The 21,089-nt window shown below is 38.4% G+C and overlaps 1 protein-coding gene across 3 annotated transcripts in view; it reads right to left on the bottom strand.

Moving 5' to 3' along the window:
- Positions 1–18,286, bottom strand: part of NADK2 (NAD kinase 2, mitochondrial) — a 36,364-nt gene extending 18,078 nt beyond the window's left edge. The window contains exon 1 of one of the 3 annotated variants that reach the window (XM_060761393.2): positions 17,811–18,286. In XM_060761393.2, the coding sequence (XP_060617376.2) occupies positions 17,811–18,143 (333 nt within the window). In that variant the 5' untranslated portion in view covers positions 18,144–18,286. The remainder of the gene's footprint in view (positions 1–17,810) is intronic. The other 2 variants (XM_060761392.2, XM_060761394.2) reach the window with 2 other exon arrangements.
- Between the last annotated feature and the right edge of the window lie 2,803 nt (positions 18,287–21,089).

The raw sequence follows: 21,089 nt of genomic DNA, 5'->3' as shown, positions 1-21,089 counted from the left end.
TTTATCGCCATAATTTACACTAATTATGGCAACCAAATGAAATTTCTTTTATAATTAAATCACCAAAATATCAAGATGATCCTTCTCCCTACAACTGAGAACAGAAGTTTCCATATTACTTGTAGGTCTCATACTTTTCCTGTTAAAATTGATCTATGAATTCTTTCTTTTTCAAAAATTAAAATTATTTATTTAAATTTTGGTTTGGTTTGGTTTGGTTTGAAAAAGGAAAGGAGATTTTAATTTAAAGAACAGGAAGCAGACATAGATCAGTTTTAAACAGGAAGGCTGCGTGCCATGAGAAGTAATATGGGAACTTGTAGTCTCATAGGAGAGTTCATGTGGCATCTCTGAAAGCTTCCCAGAAAATATCCTGAAATGTTAACAACATAATTACTGTATAGAGTTACAGGAATCAAGTAACAAGGTGCTTCAGAGCTATAAGTCTATCTGAGTGAAAATTGTTTGGCTAGTGCCAAATCTGCATGCTTAAGGTTAGATATATTCTTAACACAAATTTTATATATTATGAACTTAAAACAAATGTTTCCTCATAATCTATGGAAAGCTTGATAAATAGATGCATAGAAATATTGTGCAGAAACCCAAAGTGTCAGGAATGGAACAGAACTAGAGCTAAAATATAAATCCAACTGCTTCCCTGAAAATACATGTATAAAATTTCAACTGCCATAACCAGATTATATTCAGTAAGTAAAGCCACACAGCAGTGAATTATATAAAAGTGCTGTGCAGCTGAAGTGAAGACCACGTGACAAACAATAAATCTCAAAATTAATCCTTCCATCAGAATATTCCGGCAAAATTTATTTACATCCTACATTAAGAACACTGCTTACCTCTAAAAATAGAAGTATTTTACTACAATTATGAATTCTAGAATATTTTGTTGTTTTTTTAAAAAAAATGAACACCAAAATAGATTAAATAACACTGCATGAGTTATACCTCAAAGAGAAGAGAGAGAAAATCTGAAAGATTATTGTCAGTTCATTTGTCGGCATTTGCTTCACTGTGAAGAACACTAGTATTGTAAACTACCTGTAAGGCAATAATTTTCCATCAGCATTATCAGGTAGGACATCTGAAGGGAAGAATAGGATCTCAATATCAAAAGAAATGCAGGAAAACAACCACCCTCTCAATCTAACTTCAACCTAGTCCTAGCAGCTAAGTCCTGGATGGGTTCAATGCCCCAACAAAGACAAGCCTCACTTATTTGTTTTAGGTACCTGCATCTATTCTGTCCTCATCCACCCTATATCAGAAATGACTGAAGTATGTCAAGTGAAGTACAAGGGTTACTATATATTGGAAAAGTCACAGACCTATTGCCTTGTGAGAAATAAACAAACTGTTATAGAAATAACCTATTACTGCAGTCATACAAGTTACAAATACTGATTCTTCACTTTAAAAGGATGTATCCAGAATATCTGACCTTTGGATTGTCCTGTCAGAATGTAAATACTCATTATCAGTACCTATTTGAGGAACCAAGTATGTACACACAGAAGCAAACTCATGAATCTGACAAAGACAAATTCCAGAAAAAGAAATTTTATTGGACTTTCAAATTTTCTGTATGCTTTCCTGTGGCTTATAAGATAGTAAAGGGGGAATACAACTGGAAAAACTACAAGAAATTGAATCAGCCATATGATTGTAGATTTTTAAAAAATACATAGGGTAGTGTTTGTGGTCCTCTCTAAGTCCTAGCTACACTGCCACATAAGGCAGCTTGAAGTGTAAACACATATAATGCAGACTGAACAGAATTGAATTGGATTATATGAGTTAAACCTGCCATATAATACAATTTAAATGCAATCTGCCCCTGTGAGAATTGGATTTTGACAAATTGGTACTGTGAAAAGAACAATTGGTGATAAAGGTAAATTTCTATCACTTCTTATTGTCATTTGTGAGTCAGATGTTTGTAACTCGATGACTGCCTGCATCTGTAATTTTAGGTTTCCAAGGGAAAGCCTGGAACATATCCCCCATGGATACAAGGGTAACATCGTGTCTCTACTCTGAATAAATTATAGTATGGATAAATATTTGTGAATATCTTTACTTTTGCTTGTTTTAGGCATGTACTGTTGATAATATAAACCACAGAAAAGTCAAAACCAGCCATTCAAATAAGCTAGTATCAAGCTGTTCAAGCAATTTAAATGTGACAAGCAGAACTTTTAATTGACCCTAGAAACACATTAACATCCTGCATGATCTTTCAGCTGTATTTTGTTGTTTTTTTTAATCTATGTTGTAAGCCATCTTGAGACCTGTGTTAGGGAACAAATAGGAAACAAATAAGGAAATAAACAAACAAGAAATCAAAATAGCTTAACTCAAAAAAGGGAATTTCACAAAAATCTTCCCAAGACATATATTGGTATTAAAATGAGAGTCTCAAAGTGAAATACAATCTAGATGTAACAGCATGAATAACTCTGCAAGATCTGCCAAGTAAGTTGAGGTATAGATTGAAGCAGTAGTAGGTTGGAAAAACTCCCAGGCATCAGATAGTAAAGCACAAACTAGGACAGGACCTGTATTCAGATTTACAATATTGACTGGCCAACCAGCAAATTAGTTTTAAAAATCCACTAGCCCCATTTAAACTAATGTAATATTGAGCTGAGATAGAAAGTATCATTTAAAAAAGTAACAAATAAATGTTTAATAAAATTTACCATACTGCCTAGGCCTAGGTAACAACGCAAAAATTTGTTTCTAAAATCAATTTGTATTTGGGGGTTTTTTTTTGTTTCGATATTTAAAATAATTACAAAATTTTCCCTTTAAAAAGTTCGGTATTTACGAAATTTCGTTAATATTTACAAAACATTTTGTAAAGATGGCGCCCTTTTTTTCAATATTTTTTCAATATTTTTTCAATATTTTTTAATTTAATTCTTAATTTAGTAGAATAGGGAGGAGAAATTATTATTAAGGAGGGAAGGCAGGCACTCACTCTGGCGGGCCCTCAAGCGCTGCCGCCGAGTCGGGCCCGGCTCCTCCGAAGCAATGCGAAATTGGGAGAAGGGCTCCCCAAAGGCCATCTAGCCCAGCCCTCCGCTAAGGAATTGGGAGAACGAAGCACAGCCCTCCGCTAAGGAATTGGGAGAACGAAGCACACCCACCGCAAAGGTGAGGAAGGAGGGACGGGCCGCCTTTCCGCTGAGGGTCACTCGCCCTCTCGCTCGCTTGCTCAGCCGGCGCCTTCCCCGCCCTCTCCTCCTCGGGAGAACGAAGCGACGGGCCGCCTTGCTCAACCGGCGCCTTCCCCGCCCTCTCCTCCTCCTCCTCCTCCTCCTCCTCTTTCAGGTTCTGACTGGCAGAGGAGAGAGAGGAGAGCTCCTAGCAAGCATCTAGCCAAGCCATCTTACGTATTTCCGAAATGGACGGAAATACAAAAATTTTTGGCGCATGCCGTTTCGATATTTAAAAACACTTCTGGGTTTAAAAATACGTTTTGTAATCGTTTTGTAATTGCTAAAATTAACGAATATTTAACGAATTACAAAATTAACGAACGAAACCGCCCAGGCCTAATACTGCCACTTGCAACAGCTTCCTCATTCCTTATTAAAATGCAGTCAATATCCCATCTAAACTTTAAATCTGAAGTTTCTTGAAATTGCAAAAAAAAAGTTAATGGAAAGAATTTTAAGAACATAGAAGCCTGTGTTTTCTGATATGAAGAAGCAAAATTCTTGAGAATTGTTACTTTGACAATTTGAGATTGAAAGACCATATTGTTCTGAAAACTTACTTTTGTATCTATGTTGCTTGTATTGAACAGAAAGTTTTTCATATCTATACCAAGAAAGTTGTGAGAACAGAAATCTTGAGCCATTTTGCCAAAATAGAGCACATTGACTATAACAGATTAGACACCCCTGCTCCATCAAAAAGATAGCCTCTGTACTGAACTAGCATAGTTATATCACATTTAAAAGAACAATTTATTTAGCTGCCATTTGAAAAACAGAACAAGTGAAAAATATTAAGAAAGAGCTCAACAGCACCATATTATCAACATGGACTTTTGGCCCTGCTTCAAAACAACCAACTATGGACTACTGCAATAGTAAGTCGGTTATTTGAATCCTAGACAAAAACAGGAGTCTAGCAACAATAAAGTACGATAATAAACCCATATGACTTTGGATAACTTCACGCTTTCAATAAACTAGAAGGAAATGCTTACTACTGATCTGCAGAAAACAAGCTGCATATGTAAGCTATGTGCATCAACGGAAATTCTGGCAAGACAAAGGAGGAATCTGAAGGACACTTTGATTTTATCTTTATCAAGAACTGAAAGATCCAGCTACGGATAGAAAAGTATTTGGAATAAATCAGACTGATTTAAGTTACCAAGGTGAATAAAGGAAAATTCTAATGAAGTTTCCCATTAGTACATAACAGTTCAATAAACAAATGTTTCCAGGCCATGAAGCGATAGATGAAAACATTATAATCTTAGTTGTGGTAAACTGAACTTTTGCACTATCTAGGACAGCACATTTTTCTTTTGCTGCAATACTATGTTTCACTTCGGTTTCTCATATACCGCACAGTTCTCCCCCCAAAAATGCCTTCCCTCTAAAAATAAAGCACATGTATTGTATTTAACAATCTAAAACTTTTAATTCACTTCCACATTTGTACATTTTGCAATTTTATGTAGATTTACATAAGTCCTTACTAGAATTCAAAGTTAGCTTTAGATGGATGCTTTACAGAATCCCACAGTACTAAACTTAACAAAAATAATAATTGTTATCCATATTGAAAAATCAGGAGATGCACTCATAATAGCGTGTAGTCCAATCAGAATGTGCTAAGATAGTACATTTCCATTACAGGCACTTTGATTGATATACAGTTTCAGTTAAGGTAACTGTTTCATTCTGTATACAAAAGGTGCTAATGCAAATTAGACTTTTTGATATTTTTACTTTATTTTTACTTTTTTAATTTTTACTTTTTACTATTCCTTGTCAATTATGTGTTTAAAGCTCACTTCCTCTAATACAATCCTGAAGGAAATACGAACCTATGCATAGAAAGGGCGACTAAAATGATCAGGAGTCTGGAGAACAAGCCCTATGAAGAGCAGCTTAAAGAGCTGGGCATGTTTAGCTTGAAGAAGAGAAGGCTGAGAGGAGACATGATAGCCATGTATGAATATGTGAGAGGAACTCATAGGGAGGAGGGAGCAAGCTTGTTTACTGCTGTCCTGGAGACTAGGACGCGGAACAATGGCTTCAAACTACAAGAAAGGAGATTCCATCTGAACATGAGGAAGAACTGTGAGAGCTGTTCAGCAGTGGAACTCTCTGCTCCCGAGTGTGGTGGAGGCTTCTTCTTTGGAAACTTTTAAACAGAGGCTGGATGGCCATCTGTCGGGGATACTTTGAATGCAATTTTCCTGCTTCTCGGCAGAGGGTTGGACTGGATGGCCCATGAGGTCTCTTCCAACTCTAGGATTCTATAATTCTATGATCTGAATGGGGCAAATCAAAGTTGTACAAATAAAACATTTTAAATAGTTTAAAACAATTCCAAAATTTAAAAAATAATAATTTAAATAAGACAAAACATATTAAATAAATCATCAGGTTAAAACAACTAAAGGCGGAAAGAGTTAAACATATGTGCAGGTACACTTGAAAAAGTATTAAGATTAGACCCCAAAGGCTTTAATAAAAATATTTTAATTGGACACCTAAAAGACACCAATGTTGGTGTCAACTGGATCTCCAAAGGGAAAGCATTCTAATAATTAGGGCACCACAGCAAAGAAAACCATGTCACATGGTGCTATGTCATTCCTACTAATTAAACATGGAGCAGGTTCCCATCAACAGATCTCAGGTCTTAGGCCCCAAACCATTCAGGGCTTCAAATTTCATCACCAGCATTCAGACTGGAAGCAAATTAACATAAAGTGCAGTTCCTTGAAGACTATGTAATTGCACGGTCAACAATCTCGCTGCTGCATTTTGCATTACCTGTAGCTCCCACATGAGCTTTTGAGGCAGCTCTATGTAGTACAGTGTTGTACTCTAATAGTGAAGTTAGCAAGATGTGGACTACTGTGACTCTCTAGAAAAGACTAGAGTTGCTGGCACCAAGCACTCCAAGCCACAGAGTCCACTTCCATCTCCTGGGCTGAGATAGATCTAGGAATACCTCTCTATCTACCTGCTCCTTCAACTTCATCCATGGTAGACCCAATTACCAGCCTCAAGAACAACTAAGAGATAGTGCCTCTATCAGGATTCAAGGTCATTTTACTGTCATCCCCCATCATCTCAATACAGCCTCCAGGCACTGACCCAACACCTTTTTATGGTCTCAACTAACTCTAATGACAAAATGAAGCAGAGCTAACTGGTAGCACTTCACCCCAAACTCCCTTATGACCTGGATTTCATGTCAACCCTGGGCACAGCCTCTGCTAAAAGAAAAAATATCCATGCCGTGGTAAATAGAAAAGAAATGTAAAAAGTAAACTGCTAGTCATCATGCCTTTATGGTACAAACATACCATACCTCAGAAAAGGTCCTGTAGATCTGGAAATGGTGCTGGGAGGGGCACCCAAATTATCAAATTATCAAAATGCTAGAGAACTCCCCAAACAGGAAAGTTTACAATGTTTGGGTTTCTTCAGCTGAGAAAACAGACGTTTGCTGCACATGTTGTGCAGCAAGTGAAAGAAAATAAGGTTATCATCCTTTCCTACAATATACAAGTACTAATACATCTCTTATAGTACTAGTATACTGTATAGTTAAATGGTAGGAAAAATAAGTATGATTGGTAGAAGTAGGGATGTCTTAGGGACTGGCCACTAGGTTCTAGCACTCCTTGCTATTTTTCTATCAACAGCAAAGTTTTCTTTTTATTCCAGCATAAACTGAAGTGTTTTAATTAAAAGGCTTTTCTGAGGGTGTTGTATTGTTTTAAATTGTTTTGTTTAATTCACTTTCCCCTCATTTTAAGTCTGTTTTAAATTGTTTTAATATTGGTAATGATTTAATTTTGTTTTACTGTAAAAAACAGTATGTTTTTAACTATATTGTAATCACTTTAATTTTAAAGCCGTCTTGATTCCTGATCTTAAGAGAAAAGGCAGGGGAGGGGATAACTGAAGACAACTTCAGTAATACCCTACCTTTTCTGTAAGATCAGGAATCAAGTCAAACTATGTGAAATTCCTTATCATGAGATGATGGTCACTACCACGGATAATTTTATAAAGGGACTAGCTGTCCCCTGCCACGCGTTGCTGTGGCCCAATCTGTGTATGATGTTCTGTAGGTCTTGAGCGAGACAGGAGGTGCAGGAAGAGGACTCTTTGCCTCCGCCTCTGCTGCTTAGGCTGGTGTTTGAGATTAGGGATTTTTAGTTCACTTTCAATCAATGAGTGTGCTGAACTCCACCAATGACAGAACTGAACAGAAGGGGAAGGGAAGGTGGCCTCCTCGGTGCTCCTAGCCTCCCTTGCCTCTTGCCATGATCCAGCAGTGAGGGAGGATGGCCACTGGTGCCTTTCGCACTGGCTGTGCCCGCGCGGCGGAGGTAGGGGGAAGATAATGGGTTTGCACACATGCGCGGTGTTCTCTTTTTCCTTTTTAAAAATTTAAAGGTCTTATCGGGTTTTTGGGGGAGGAATTTTTTTGAGTGAAAGACATAGATTGCTTTGGTTGGTGTCTTGTGTCCAAATTTGGCTGCAATTCACCCAGCGGTTTTTGAGTTCTGTTAATCCCACAAACGAACATTACATTTTTATTTACATAGAAGATTAGATATGAAGAATAAGACTGAAAATGGGAGAAAATGCTGGAGAATGGGAGAAGAAGAGTGCTTCTAACTAATTTTATGTTAACATATTTCCCAGTTGGGAACTGTAGGAACAGGATATCAGATTAGATAAGTCTTGGACCTGATCTAATACTATGCTATTGGATTCCTGAAAATATCTGCAAAATGAAACTGCATAATTTTAAAGTCTAGAAAATTTACTGAAATATATATATAAAATTATTGCTTCCGGCAAATACTGCAGTTGTAGTGCAATAAAATCATGAGAGACCACAGTGCTGGCTAAGGTTATAACTGGTTACCTATAGATAGCACTTCTCTGAAGAATAAATATTAGTTCAGTGACCAAAGCTCAAAATAATCAAGGGACCGATGTTCCTCTGTGTTAGTGGTCACTGCCCTATGACTCTGAAGATGTGCAAATACGTACATTTGCCCTTTCCTTCAATTAAATGACTGCTTTGTTGGATGATATTAATCTTACAAGACACTAAACTAGCTGAACTATAGTGACTACATTTGGGATGGGCTGACTTCAGTTCTATGGTATCTTCTCCAGCCTATTTACCTTCAGATTTATCAGTTGGGCCCTGGTACTAAAGACATACTCCCAGAATAACTCTTGAGTATCAGAACTGGCCAAAGCCCACACTTCGCTGGTGTTCAGTCCCTTTTTTTCTTGTTTTAGTGCAAACCAAATAGAGATCTACCAGCAGGTTCTAACCTACTTTTGATTTATTCATGTTCGTATGGTCATTACAGGAATAAAAAAAAACCAACAAGAGAGGATCTAAAAGGCTAACTATGAAAATCAAATACCAACAGCTGACAATATCTTCAGAATAAACAAATATGCATGCAACAGAAATAATGGTTAATAGCCATTTAGTAACAAAACAGATGGGGATTTTCAAAAGATCTCAAAATGACCAGTGGATGGCTGAGACTGAAGCCAGAAGAGCTAAATGTGTGCACAAGAGAATTTTTTTTAACTTTTCCCCTGCCATCTGATTCTCTGTGTTCAAAATCTATCCTACCTAGTAATTTAGTTCTCTATAGTAAGAAGGATAAAGATACACAAAATAGCCAGTTTGGTCTTTGATATAGTATTTAATCTCGCTATAAAAAAATCACAGTGCTATTTTGGAAAAAGTATACCTGTGATAATGGAACAGTATCAGGTGATAACCTTAACAACTTTGTTCTGTGTGTCTTCAACTTGTTTCTGATTCATAGCTACCCTATCACAGGGTTTTATTGGCAAGATTTGTTCAGAAGGTATTTGCCTTTGCCCTTTGGTACCCATGGAGATCCTGGTATCTGCGGTACATCATAAAATCTCTTGGAGATGGAACCCAAGTCTATAAACACCAAATTTATTTATTTTTCATATATACCTTACTGCCTGAAAGTAGTTTCACACATAATGTTTTCATTAAATATTGTGCGCATGAAACTGAGTTTGTGTACACTGAGCCATCAAAAAGCAAAGGTGTCACTCTCTCAGGCTGCATCTACGCTAACCAATGAATGCTACTTTAACTGTCATGGCTCAATGCTGTGGAATAATGGATGTTGTAGCTTTATAAGGAGAACATCTACACTGTAGTAGAATGAATGCAGTTTGACCACTGACTGCCGTGGCTCAATCCCATGCCACTCTGGGATTTGTAGTTTGGTGACGCATCAGCACTATTTGGCAGACGTTATAAAACTAAAGACGTTATAAAACTACAACTCCCAGGATTCCCTTGCATTGAGCCATGGTAGTCTGACATCAAACCACATTCATTCTACACTGTAGTCGTACCCTCAGTCACCCAGATGGGCAATTTGGGAGCATTTTGGGAAACAGGGACCTAAACCTGTTCAGCACCCTGGTGATGCTGAGTGTGCTAGGATCCCTAGCAAGAACATCCACCTCATGAGGTACCTGATTTCAATCCATGGGAAGAGAAAGAGATGGAGAGCATGCATGCTCTCTCCTCGATGTGACATCCTTTAAATATCTGAAGGAATGTCATATTGAGGAGAGCGAAGCTTGCTTTCTGCTGCTCTGCAGACTAGGGCCACTTCCACACAGCTGAATAAAATCCCACATTTTCCACTTTGAACTGGAATATATAGCAGTGTGGGTTCAGATAACCCATTTCAAAGTAGATATTGTGGGATTTTCTGCCTTGATATTCTGGGTTATATGGCTGTGTGGAAGGGCCCTAAGATACAATGAAAGAATGAATTAAAAGGTCAGAAAATTACAGGCAATTTTCATTTATTTAATGAGTGGTTTGCTATTACAACAGTTTTCTTTCCCTATGAGGCTTTCTCGGACCTACTCACACATACACTATAATATACTGTAGGCATTATTTTTGTTTTTCATCAGCCAAATTACATTTCTGTTTTTTTTAAACTTATTCAGTTTTCCAACCTGTCAGATAAGCATGTTTTTATATTGTGTAAATGCTATTTTAAATTGTAAGTCGCTCGGAGCACCTTGGTGGAGAGCGACTAATTAAGAAATAAAGTAAAGTGAAGTGAAGTGAAGATAAGCAGGGGTTTCCTGAATTTCCTTATGCGGGAACTGAGCTACATCAATAGGATATGGTGTCGAAATCAAGCAAAATAACAATCCTTCTTTATACTGGTTAGACATCACCTAGAATAACACCATGTCCAGTTCTAGGCACCACAATTCAAAAAGGATAATAATTATTATTATTATTATTATTATTATTATTTCATTTCTTACCCACCTCTCCTCATGACTTGAGGTGGGTTACAAAACAAATAAAATTCATAAACACAGCAAAAACACTACAAATGCACACAATGAATAAAAACACTATAGACAAGCTGGAACCTGCCCAGAGAAGGGTGACCAACATTTCCGAAGCCTAAACCCATTATCTCCAATAACAAATGGCAATCTTCAATTCAGTGGCGAGCTTCTGATTTTTTTTATATGTTTGGACCATATATGTGTGTGTGTGTGTGTTTGTATGTTTGGATCTAATATATTTGGCTGATCGCATCTCCATATACAAGCCTGCCTGGGCGCTGCAATCAGCGGATGTGGCCTTGCCCTCAGTGCCACCCCCATCTCCCATAAATCTTAAATGTTTTTTTTTTTTTTGAAATTTTGATTCATCTCAAGCCCCCTTCTACACATCTGAATAAAATCGCACATTATCTGCTTGGACCTGGGATACACGCCAGTGTCACACTGATATTCCAATTCAAAGCAGATATTGAAGGTTATTCTGCCTTGATATTCTGGGTTATATAGCTGTGTGGAAGGGCCCCAAGTCCACAATTTTAGTTGTGTGGTGTTTAATTTGTTGCAATGCTTTATTCAAATCATAGAATCACAGAATAATGAAGTTGGAAGAGATCACAAAAGGGCACCCAACCCCTATTTAAAGGCTTCCAAGAAAGAAGCTTCCACCACACTCCAAGGCAGAGTTATTTATTTATTTATTTTATCTTGCTTTTCTCCCATGGGGGACTCAAAGTGGCATATGTAACAGCAAAATAACATAGCATAAAAATTCAACAAAATCACAGGAAACAAATAATACACAACACATATCAAAAATTAAACAGATTAATAAATTACAATAAACGTCATAAACAATTCCTTAAAGCTCAGGGGACTGAGATTCTTCATAAAACAATTGTATTGAGCTCCCAGATAGCTCAATTCCTTTCGGCTATATGGAGATATTGCCGTATCTAGCATAGTTGCTAAGACTGTACATTGTCAGAGCTGTCCGGCAGCTGCCTATTCAAGGTCATCAGGAAAGGCATGGTTCCACAAAAAGGTTTTTATTTGGAACCGAAAGGACAGTAAGGACCGATCACATCCTCTAGGACAGTGGTTCTCAACCTATAGCTCCCCAGGTGTTTTGGCCTACAACTCCCAGAAATCCCAGCCAGTTTACCAGCTGTTAGGATTTCTGGGAACTGAAAACCAAAACATCTGGGGACCCACAGATTGAGAACCACTGCTTTAGGAAGAACCACGGAGCCACCACCGAGAAAGCCCTCTCTCTCGTTCCCACCAAACACACCTGTGATGGTGGTGGGACCGAGAAAAGGGTCTCTCCTGATGATCTCAGGGCTCTTGCAGGTTTGTAGGAGGAGATACGGTCCCTTGAGAGTTCCACTGCTGAATAGCTTTTACCGTCAGGAAGTTCTTCCTCATGTTCAGGTGGAATCACTTTTCCTGTTATTTGTACCCATGGCTCCGAATCCTAGTTTCAAGGACAGCAGAAAACAAGTCTGCTCCCTCTTTCATATGACCTCCTTTCACATATTTATGCATGGTCATAATGTCTCCTCGCAACCTTCTCTTCAGCAGGCTAAACAGACTCAGCTCTTTAAGACGCTCCTTATAGCACATGGCCTCCAGACCTTTCATTAGTTTCGTCTCCCTCCTCTGGACACCTTCCAGCTTGTCTATTTTAAACTGTGGTACCTAGAATTGGATATAGTATTCCAGGTGAGATCTAACAAAAGCAGAATACAAAGGCACTGTGATTTCCCCTGAATCTAGACACTATACTCCTTTTGATGCAGCCCAAAATCCCATTGGCTTTTTTAGTTGCTGCATCACATGATTGGCTGATGTTCCACTTGTTGTCCACAAAGATTCCAAGATGTTTTTCACATGGACTGTTATTGAATGAGGCATCACCCATCCTGTACCTATACATTTTTTTTTTTTTACTAAGTGTAGTATCTTATTTTTGTCCTTGTACAAGCCATAGAGTTATAGGAGTATAGATCAGGCCTGGGCAAACTTGGGTCCTCCCAAGTATTTTGGACTCCAACTCCCACAATTCCTAACAGCCTATTGGCTGGCTTGCTATGAGTTTTCCAGGGTGTATGGCCATGTTCCAGAAGCATTCACTCCTGATGTTTTGCCTGCATGTATGTATCTGTGGAATGTCCACGGTGGGAGAAAGAACTCTTGTCTGTTTGAGGCAGGTGTGAATGTTGCAATTGGTCACCTTGATTAGCATTTAATGGCCTTGCAACTTCAAGGTCTGGCTGCTTACTGCCTGGAGGTGTTGGGAGGTGATTAGCTTCAAGAACACGCCACGAGAACAAAGACAAAGATCCATTCAGAGAAAAAGTGTTCTTACCATACATCAAGGGAACCACTGGTTAACATAGGGAAGCTGATGAAGAAACACAATATACAAACTATCTACAGACCCATTAATAATAATAGTAGTAGTAGTAATAATAAGGTAAAGGTTTTCCCCTGACATTAAGTCCAGTCATGGCCGACTCTGGGGATTGGTGCTCATCTCCATTTCTAAGCCAAAGAGCCGACGCTGCCTGTAGACACTTCCAAGGTCATGTGGCTGGCATGACTGCATGGATCGCCGTTACTGTCCCGCTGGAGTGGTACCTATTGATCTATCACATTTACAATATAATAAGAGAGGAGATTCCATCTGAACATTAGGAAGAACTTCCTGACTGTGAGAGCCGTTCAGCAGTGGAACTCTCTGCCCTGGAGTGTGGTGGAGGCTCCTTCTTTGGAAGCTTTTAAGCAGAGGCTGGATGGCCATTTGTCAGGGGTGATTTGAATGCAATATTCCTGCTTCTTGGCAGGGGGTTGGACTGGATGGCCCTTGAGGTCTCTTCCAACTCTTTGATTCTATGATTCTATAATAATAATAATAATAATAATAATAATAACTTAATTTTTGTATCCCACCACCATCTCCCCGAAGGAATTTGGGACAGTTTATATGGAGACTGAGCCCAGTCAGACAGAGTTAAAATATAACACAAAAAAATACATATACAAATATCATACAATAAATGCTACATTCAGCAAAGGAAAAGAGCAATCCTCTCACCTCTGCAGGAGTCTACAGTATACCATTCAGCTGTGGACAAGTCTACATTGGGTCCACCAAACGCAGCATTGTCCTAACACAAATCAAGAAACACAAAAGGCACTGCAGACTAACTCAACCAGAGAAGTCAGCCATAGCAGAGCACCTGATGAACCAACCTAGACACAGCATATTATTTGACAACACAGAAATGTTGTTCCACTCTAACAACTAACATCTCAAAGTACACAGAGAAGTCACTGAAATCCACAATTTCAACAGAAAGGATGAAACCATGAAAATGAACAAAATCTGGCTACCAGTATTTAAAAAAAGCCCTCTAAAATAGGGGCAGTAAATAAAGAGCAACAGTCTCCTAGGAGAGTAGGGCAGAATATAAATAAAGTATACTATTATTATTTGAAACACAACAAGATGAGTCCCCAGCAGATAAGATCACTCTGCTGGCTGTTGTATTGGATCACACATTGGACACTTCCCAAGTATCTAGGACTGTGTGATGTATCTGCAAATAATGCGTGCAGATCCCGAACTGCAAAGACTCTGGCACAAGCCAGTAAAGGTGGTCCCAGAGGTGATCGGCACACTGGGTGCAGTGCCTAAAGACCTTGGTCTGCACTTAAACAAAATCGGTGCTGACAAAATTACTATATATACTTGAGTATAAGCCTAGCTTTTCAGCCCTTTTTTTAGGCTGAAAAAGTCCCACTTGGCTTATATTCGAGTCAAGGTTATTTATTATTTTACCCTGTTAGAAATACATAATAAATGTTTTGTTATTATTATTGTTGTTGTTGTTATTACATTGATCATTCTACTTCATTATTGTTTTTATTATTACATTTATTATTTTACTCTATTATTCGTAGTAATATTATTACATTTATTATTTTACTCTATTTTTATTGGAAGGATATGCAAGCACATTTACACTGAAGAAGGTTAGAATAATGGTTCAATCAGAGTTCCACAGTCTTATCTTAAATTATAGTTTTATGTAAATATTCAAAACATTTAACCTACTGATGCCTCAATTAATGTAATAATAATAATAATAATAATAATAATAATAATACTTTATTTATACCCTGCTACCATCCCCCCAAGGGACTCGGTGCGGCTTACATGAGGCCGAGCCCACAATACAACAATACAAGCAATACAAGCAATAACAGATACAATACAAAGCAATTAAAATAAATCTCATACACAAATAGCATAAACATTAAACAAGGTACAGTGCACCTTGTACAAGCTCATCCCTTGTTTGGGTATCAGCCAGCACGCCAACGACTTAAATCCAGACATAGTTTTCTAAGATCTACAGAGACACTCGCTAGAACACCTCAGTAAGCGAGAGTCCAAAAGTGGCAGGCTCAAACCCAGAACCTCAACCAATGGCTGATACCAAATGAGAAACTCCCCCCTGGGCACACAGAGGACTGGGCGACTTGGAAGGCGCTGAACAGACTGCATTCTGGCACCACAAGATGCAGAGCCAACCTTCAGAAATGGGGCTACAAAGTGGAATCCTCGACATGCGAGTACGGAGAGGAGCAAAGCACGGACCACCTGCTGCAATGCAACCTGAGCCCTGCCACATGCACCATGGAGGACCTTCTTGCAGCAACACCAGAAGCACTCCAAGTGGCCAGATACTGGTCAAAGGACATCTAATCAACTACCAAACTCACACATTTTGTATTTTCTCTGTTTGTTTGCTTTGCTCTGTTAGAAATGTAATATAATTGACTGGCTGCCCTGACACGAGAAATAAAATAGTGCACATTTAAAATCTATGGCTGTAATTGTATTTGTATCTATTTTTATTTTGAAATTTACCAGTAGCTCCTGCATTTCCTACCCTCGGCTTATACTTGAAGCAATACGTTTTCCCAGGGGGTTTTTTGGGTAAAATTTGGTGCCTCGGCTTATATTCAGGTTGGCTTATACTCCGGTATATACAGTACCATCTCCCAGCTGCAGATGTATACTATTATTATTATTATTATTATTATTATTATTAAAACAGAGGAATTGCAGAAAAGAATCAATAAGGGCCATCAAACACCTCCCAACAAAGGATTCCCCCAGGTAAGCAGACTGATCTTGAAGCTGCAAGGCCATTTAATGCTAATAATAATAATAAAAAACTTTATTTATACCCCACTACCATCTCCCCAAGGGACTCAGCGCAGCTTACATGAGGCCAAGCCCACAGTACACCAACAAACAAAAGCAATAACAAAATAAGGAAAAAAAATACAAAACAATTAATATAAATCACATAAGCAAAAATAAACAATAACAATAACAATAACACACAAGCATTTAAAAAACCTATGGCCGGGCCAAATGTAATAATTTAAAATTAAAAAATAATGCTGAGCATGAACAAGGTAAAATATAACTGGGATAGGGTTTTTCAAAGAGAAATGAGGGCATGCAGTAGGTCCTAAATCAATGGTAAAGTGCATTTTGAGCGCATATTGCTGAGAATTTTCCTTATTCTGGGAAGGCACACTAGACTGGAACAACCACGTTTTTAGGCTCCTCCTAAAGACTGCCAGAGTTGGGGCATGTCTGATATCCTTGGGAGGTGAATTGTTGCTGTTGTTGTTGTTATTATTATAATTATTAGTATTATTCATGCTACTCACTAAAGACTGCCAGAGTTGGGGCATGTCTGATATCCTTGGGAAGTGAATTGTTGTTGTTGTTGTTATTATTATTATAATTATTATTATTATTCATGCTACTCACTAAAGACTGCCAGAGTTGGGGCATGTCTGATATCCTTGGGAAGTGAATTGTTGTTGTTGTTGTTGTTGTTCTTATTATTATTATTATTATTCATGCTACTCACTAAAGACTGCCAGAGTTGGGGCATGTCTGATATCCTTGGGAAGTGAATTGTTGTTGTTGTCATTATTATTATTAATCATGCTACTCACTAAAGACTGCCAGAGTTGGGGCATGTCTGATATCCTTGGGAAGTGAATTGTTGTTGTTGTCATTATTATTATTAATCATGCTACTCACTAAAGACTGCCAGAGTTGGGGCATGTCTGATATCCTTGGGAAGTGAATTGTTGTTGTTGTTGTTATTATTATAATTATTATTATTCATGCTACTCACTAAAGACTGCCAGAGTTGGGGCATGTCTGATATCCTTGGGAAGTGAATTGTTGTTGTTGTTGTTATTATTATTATTATTATTATTCATGCTACTCACTAAAGACTGCCAGAGTTGGGGCATGTCTGATATCCTTGGGAAGTGAATTGTTGTTGTTGTTGTTGTTATTATTATTATTATTATTATTATTATTCATGCTACTCACGAAAGACTGCCAGAATTGGGGCATGTCTGATATCCTTGGGAAGTGAATTGTTGTTGCTGTTGTTATTATTATTATTATTATTATTATTATTATTATTCATGCTACTCACTAAAGACTGCCAGAGTTGGGGCATGTCTGATATCCTTGGGAAGTGAATTGTTGTTGTTGTTGTTGTTGTTATTATTATTATTATTCATGCTACTCACTAAAGACTGCCAGAGTTGGGGCATGTCTGATATCCTTGGGAAGTGAATTGTTGTTATTATTATTATTATTAATGCTACTCAAGGCGGCCAATTGCAACACTTGCCTCAGGCAGACAAGAGTTTTCTCCCACCCTGGGCATGCCACAGATATTTAAATCTCCCTTGCCTAGTTTCCAACAGACCTCACAACCTCTGAGGATGGCTGCTTATACATGTGGGCGAAACGTCAGAAGAGAATGCTTCTGGAACATGGCTATACAGCCTGGAAAACTCACAACCCTTCGACAATACACCCTTAGGAATGGTGGGAGACATAGTTTTCTAAGATCTAGAGAGACACTCGCTGGAACACCCCAGCAAGCGAGAGTCCAAAAGTGGCAGGCTCAAACCCAGAACCTCAACCAATGGCTGATACCAAATGAGAGACTCCCCCCTGGGCACACAGAGGAGTGGGCGACTTGGACTTGTGGAGTCCAAAAGCGGGCCAAGGCCTGGTGTGGAGAGGCGGCTCACCAGCTGCTTGAGGTCCTCCTCGGAGAGGCCGGCGTAACGGTACCGCTGCTGCTCGAACTCGTAGCGCGTGGTCTTGGCCACCACGGCCACCCGGGCCGGGCGGAACCCGCCCTCCGCGGCCCTCTGCGTGGAAGGGGGAGGCTCTCGCCCCGCCAGCGCGGCGGACACCTTGCCCAAGCGGAGGAAGCGCCGCTGAAGGAAGGGCGGAGAAAGAGGAGGCGGCGGAGAATGTGGCTGCTGTTGCTGGTGGTGGTGGTGGTGATGGTGGTGCCGCCGCGAAGTCTTGAGCAAAGCGCGGACGGCGGCGCAAGGGTAGCCCGGGAGGCAGGTCATAGCCCGGCCGGCCTCTCTCGGTCCTCCAGGAGCCGCTGACAGGACCAGGTCTGCCTCCTCAACGGCCGCGCCGCGCGCTCATAAGGAAGGCTAGCAACGGGCACGGCGCGCGAGAGGCTCCGCCCCCTCCCGCGTGCCGCTCGGCACACACACACACAGACACACATGTGCGCACGCGCGGAGCGGATGCAAGGAAAGGAAAAGAGGGCGCGCGGAGGAAAGGAAGGACCACGCATGCGCGCCCCCAACTTTAGGCCAACAAAGGGAGAAGGGACGGAGCGGATCGGAACTGGGAAGGGAGCGTTCTGCGCCTGCGCGGCGCGTGACCAAGGCTCGCGCTCCCACAGAGGGGACAAGGAGGGGCGGGTGAGAGAACCAGAGAGTGGGCGTTTCTGCGCAAGCGCCACATTGATTGAGGACTAGCTTGGGGAATCCTAGAATCCATCTATATCTAGCTACATCCATATCTCTCTATATCCATATCTATCTCTATCCATATCTCTCTCTATATCTATGGATATATCTATCTCTCTGTCTCTATCCATATCTATCTATCTATCTCCATATCTCTCTCTATATATCTTTGTATCTATCTATCTATCTAGAATCATAGAATCCAAGAGTTGGAAGAGACCTCATGGGCCATCTAGTCCAACCCCATTCTGCCAAGAAGCAGGAATATTGCATTCAAAGCACCCCTGACAGATGGCCATCCAGCCTGTGTTTAATAATAACTTATTTATTATTATCATTATTGTCATTATTGTTTTAAATAATGTATTACTAGCCTGGATAAGACTAATAACTTGGGTAATATAAATGTATTTATTATAATTATAATGTATGACTAGCTTGTATAATAATAACTTGGGTAAGAATAACTTATTTATAATAATTGTTATTTATTTATTTATTTTAACTTGGGTGATAATAACTTACTTATTATAATTTATTTATTTTAACTTGGGTGATAATAACTTTAGTAATCACTTATTTATTGCTAACTTGGGTAATAATAATTTGGGTAATAACAACTTATTTATAAACATTATTATTATTTATTCTAGCTTGGATGATAATAACTTTAGTAATCACTTATTTATTGCTAGCTTGGGTAATAATAATAACTTAGTAAATAACTTATTTCTAATAATTATTATTATAATTTATTTATTTTAGCTTGGGTGATAATAACTTTAGTAATCACTTATTTATTGCTAGCTAGGGTAATAATAATAACTTAGTAAATAACTTATTTCTAATAATTATTATTATAATTTATTTATTCTAGCTTGGGTGATAATAACTTTAGTAATCACTTATTCATTGCTAGCTTGGGTAATAATAACTCGGGTGATAATCACTTATTTATTATAATGATTATAATTATTTATTTATTACTAGCTTGGGTAATAATAACTTGGGTAATAATAACTTATTATTGCTAGCATGGGTAATAATAACTTGGGTAATAATAACTTATTATTATTGCTAGCTTAGGTAATAATAACTTGGGTATTTATTATAATTATTTATTGCTAGCTTGAGTAATAATAACTTGGGTCATAATGACTTATTTAATATTGTTATAATAATTATTTCTTTATTGCTAGCTTAGGTAATAATAATATATTGGGTAATAATAAGAAAATTTATTATAATAATGATTGTAATAATTAATTGTTTGGGTAACAATAACTTGGGTAATGATAACTTATTTAATATAATTAATTTTAATAATTATTTCTTTATTGCTAGCTTGGTTAATATTAACTTGGGTAATAACTTATTATACTTATTATAATAATTTTTACTAGCTTGGACAATAACAACTTGGGTAATAATAACATTTAGTATAATAATTATTTCTTTATTGGTAGGTTTAATAATAATAATAACTTGGGTAATAATAAGATATTTTTATTATAATAATTATTTTAATAATGAATGTATTACTTGCTTGGGCAATAATAAGTTATTTAATATAATTATTATGATATTTATTGCTAGCTTGGGTAATAACTTGGGTAATAATAACTTATCATAATTATAATAATTATATATTTATTGCTAGCTTGGGTAATGATAATATCTTGGGCATTAATAACTTACTTTATAATTATTATAATATTCATTACTTGTTGGGGTAATAACAACAACTTGGGTAATAAAATAACTTGGCAGTGCCCGAGACCTTTGAAAAGGCATTGGTTTGTTTTGTATGTTTGCTAATAATCAGTCAGGCAAGTTGTAACACTATTTATTAGGAAAAAGTCAGTCTTTGCTTTTTTATGAATTGGAAATTGCATAATTTCATACTACAATTCCCCAAAATCATGGGTTATCCCAGGAATGGGCAAACTTGAGCCCCCCAGGTGTTTTGGACAACAACTCCCACGATTCCTAACAGCGGATTCCCCAAACCCTGACAGTATTCAAAGCTGGCCATGTTGAGTGTGTGCCAAGTTTGGTCCAGATTAGTTGTCGGCTGGGTTCAGTGTTTTTTGGATACAGGTGAACTAGAACTCCTGGGTTCCAAGGGCAATCACTCCGAAACCCCGCCAGTATTCAAAGTTGTGCATGCTGTTCAGAGGGCTCTCTGGATGTAGGGTGAACTATAACTCCCACACAAAATCTCTCAGTTGGTCAACAGGGTTTTGAGCCAAGTTTGGTCCAGATCCATCATCATCATCTTCAACCTCCAGCCAATCGGGAAACAGCTACCAGTGAGTGCGGGGTGGGGAAAGAGGGAGCTGTGCATACATATTTTTATAACAAGCTTACACCAGTGTCGCTTAGTTCTTGGGCATGCTCATTAGAAACTTTTACCTTGGAAGCTGAAGGGAAAGAGTTTAGGGATGGGGAGGTTCCTACTACTTAAAGGAAGAGAAAAAATGCGATAAAAAAGGATGAGGGAAGAATGAAGAAAGGGAAAGGGATGAGGGG

This window comes from Anolis sagrei, chromosome 2, assembly GCF_037176765.1.
Source record: "Anolis sagrei isolate rAnoSag1 chromosome 2, rAnoSag1.mat, whole genome shotgun sequence".
Lineage (NCBI taxonomy): Eukaryota > Metazoa > Chordata > Lepidosauria > Squamata > Dactyloidae > Anolis > Anolis sagrei.
Note: the sequence above shows the minus strand (reverse complement) of the source record. Positions and strands in the feature narration are given on the sequence as shown.